Below are 3471 nucleotides of genomic sequence, written 5' to 3'. Positions count from 1 at the left end.
ACTAACCCTTTAAGGCTGTATCTATATGCAAATCTTTACACTTATTTCTATAATTATTAGTCTATCTCACTGGTTGTGTGTTTTCTTTCATTTATATTACTGTAGTTCTGAATGTATTTAACCTTTGTCTGTTGTACCTTACTGTAACTAACTAAAAAAATTAGATAGTAATGTTGAATACCATACTAACTAACTAACTAACAAACTAACATTAGATAGGTAATGTTGAATACCATCAGCCACTGCTGGCGCTGTTCTTTCTTCTAGCGGGGTGTTTTTAGTCAGGCGGAGAGGGCGCCTAAAAGAGGTCCTTTTTGCTGGTGACGTGTTTGCTTGACAGCTCTATGTGAAACTAAACGAAACGGAGGAATTAAAACATCGCATAACTTTCGTTTACAGGGGTTTTTTTTGTTACCGTGTTTTGGTGGCGTCTTTAACCGTCGCTGAAGATGGAGACGCTTTACCATCAGACCAATAAGTGAGTTTGTTCATACTGCTGCTGATTTAGCTGGCTTACCAGCAAACAACAATTTAATGCTCTGATATCAAATGCTGAACGTTTTCATAAGTTCGGTATAACATGTAACAAATAAAAGCTGTTTGAAATCTGTTGTATGGAAATACAATATAAGCTGCTTTGGTCTGACAGCATCTGTGAAGTGAAGATGATATTGTAGATTTCTCTGTATTTTTGTTCATGACTTTCAGTAAGGATGTTTGGTTGATATTATGCTTCATTACGGTCTGTCAGCTGTTTAGTGCCCCAAACGTGCGGTTGTACTGTCAGTAAGGTAGAGCTTGTATAATGCTATTATCTGTCTGACAGCAGAGTCCTTACACTAGATAGCGGGACACCCATAGGAACTTGAAGGGCCCATTCACTCAGTGAATAATGACTTTAATAATGTACATTGTATTTAACTCTCACTCTTTTATCATTCGTCCATGTCTTTAACTTTTAGACAAATTCAGGAGGTTCAGTCTCAGATGGGACGACTGGAGACAACAGACCGACAGTCAGTCCACTGTAAGTGTGTGTGTGTGTGTGTGTGTGTGTGAGGGAGAGTGAATAAAGATTCTCCATCCCACAGAGACGAGAGGATACAAATAGGACATATACTCCAAAACATAATGACAATTAGAGATTAGACAGTGTGGTTTATGAATATGAACGTCATCCAGATTAGGGCTGCACGATAAATCGCATGCGATATTCAATGCGCATCTTGTCAGTAAAGACGGTCTGTAATCGGCGGTAAATCTCCATCACCTGCGGGCTTTCACATCGAGCGGAGATTTACCGCTGATTACAGAACCGGTTTTCTGACAAGATGTGCATTAAATATCGCATGCGATTTATCGTGCAGCCCTAATCCAAATGCGGCTTCATTATTCCAGATTAGTAGTTTCTGCCTGAGCTTTACCATTTATGTTTCAAGCCCTTAATTGACCTATATGTATTAGATAAATGGCGAGCAGAATGGGAAGAGTGTCAAAATAACAAATTATTTGAAATAAATCCTGTGGTGGGAAAAATATGCATCTACCAGGTACTTACAGTACACTCATGTATAGATATTTTATACAATGTATATATGTATATATACACAGTATATAGCGATATATACTATATACAAAATCTTAATATCATCGCAGAATGTAAACTATTTAATCTCTTCAGTTCTAATTTGCTAAATGCGACTCTAAGGCATGAAGATATTAAGATATTTTAAACAGTAACATTGTGATTTTCTGTAAAGCTGCTTTGAAACGATTTGCATTGTGAAAAGCACTATCCAGAATAATTGATTTGACATTTGAATGTCCATGACCAAGTTGTGTGTGCAAGGTGTCATGTAGGTCACATCAGACTGACTCATGGGTATTTATTGAAGGGCGTAGAACCACCAAAAATGTCAATATTTTAGCACTACATTGACTGTAAAACATACGTTTTTGCTCTGACTAATTTTTTAATGTCATGAGACAATGATTTTAAATAGGACAAACTTTGAAGGGCTTGTTTTGTAAGATGGACCCAGAAAGTACATTTAAAGAATCTTTTATATAGTTATTATTTATATATAAAATAGTTTAGTCTTTTTTTTCTAAGTTGAATTTTATAAAATGTTTGTATTGTATTTGTTAAATGAGGATCTGCCATGCCATTAAATAGTCTGTGAAGCTGATATAGCAATAAAACCAACCATTTCTGTTAACGTATAATTAGAATTAATGTAATTACGAGATTATACAACTCTCAGCTGTTTGTTGGTATTTAATCACTATATAAATTCATTTCACATCTTTATTCTTTTGCAACATATTAAAGAACTAAGAAAGTGCACCAAATAACACCATAATAATTTGACATATATCCGGTCCAGTGTTGCATTTCCCAAATGCATCATAAGCCTAATTAGTTTGTAGAGACCATCTGTGCCAATGGTTTATCTATTTAGGCCTACAGTGCTTTTGGGAAATCCCGATCTTATTTACATGTGTGTACCGATTAACCTTTTCTCTAAAATTTGTGTGGTTACACACATGACCGCCACGACATCCACTTCATGTTTACCATGACTTCCTAATGTGGTTTCAGTAATCATATCGCCCCATTTACCATCTAGATGTCAAACCGCATGTAAACTGGCTTCAACCGATCTGCTTCGAGCGGCAGGCAGAGTCATCGTGGTACCACTGACCAGCTGATTGTTCTGTAGAGGTGGAGCTTATGTAGAGAGCCAGGCTGGTGCCACGGCAGGAAGGACAGGGAGGAGAGACAGTGTGGGGGCATGAAGAAGTCTCAGTCTCATGGAGATGCTGGACAGGAGGGCGAGACATGTTGAGTGTTGTGGTGTGTGTGTCTGTGTGTTTGAGGTGGTGTTGTGGCTCTGTGGTGAGTCTGAATAAGATAACTGTCTCCTACCCATACTGATGACATCATAAGAGATGTCATAGGCGGGAAGGATGCGTAACGTGTGCATACGTATGTCTGTGTGTGTGAGAGCCACTGTGAGATTGCATTGTCTCAGAGGGTGGGGGTCAGGGCAGACTGCGTGTGCGATAAAACTTTCCCACCAGTTTGTGGTTCTCTCCAAGGAAGCTGCACTCATTCCCAATCAGCAGATCTGCATGTAAATGCTTGAAATGTAAATAACTGCATGTAAATAACTCTGCCTGTTACTTATTTTAACTCATTGCAACTTAGTGCTACATTTTCATGCATTAATTATACATTAATGAAATACATGTGCTCATTTCCCCGTACTTTTTTCATTTAGATTACTTTTGCAGTCATCTAACACTTATAAAGTTAATATTTAATAACACTGTTAAATGTAAGCTTTTGCAAAAAAACAAATCCATTTTTTATACTGTGTATTATAATGTTGTGATGCCTAAATTCACTTGTAGCAAGTAAAATGGGTATTACAAAATATAAACATTGGTGCATCCCTGATTTTAACT

At 37.3% G+C, this 3471-nt stretch overlaps 1 protein-coding gene across 1 annotated transcript in view; it reads left to right on the top strand.

The window, feature by feature from the left end:
* Window positions 1-289: 289 nt before the first annotated feature.
* Window positions 290-3471, top strand: part of LOC107674598 (Golgi SNAP receptor complex member 2-like) — an 8523-nt gene continuing 5341 nt past the window's right edge. Inside the window, exons 1-2 of the mRNA XM_016468618.1 lie at window positions 290-478; window positions 963-1027. Of these exons, the coding sequence (XP_016324104.1) occupies window positions 450-478; window positions 963-1027 (94 nt within the window). The 5' untranslated portion in view covers window positions 290-449. The remainder of the gene's footprint in view (window positions 479-962; window positions 1028-3471) is intronic.

This window comes from Sinocyclocheilus anshuiensis, unplaced genomic scaffold (assembly GCF_001515605.1).
Source record: "Sinocyclocheilus anshuiensis isolate Anshui unplaced genomic scaffold, SAMN03320099.WGS_v1.1 scaffold152, whole genome shotgun sequence".
Classification (NCBI taxonomy): Eukaryota; Metazoa; Chordata; class Actinopteri; order Cypriniformes; family Cyprinidae; genus Sinocyclocheilus; species Sinocyclocheilus anshuiensis.
Note: the sequence above shows the minus strand (reverse complement) of the source record. Positions and strands in the feature narration are given on the sequence as shown.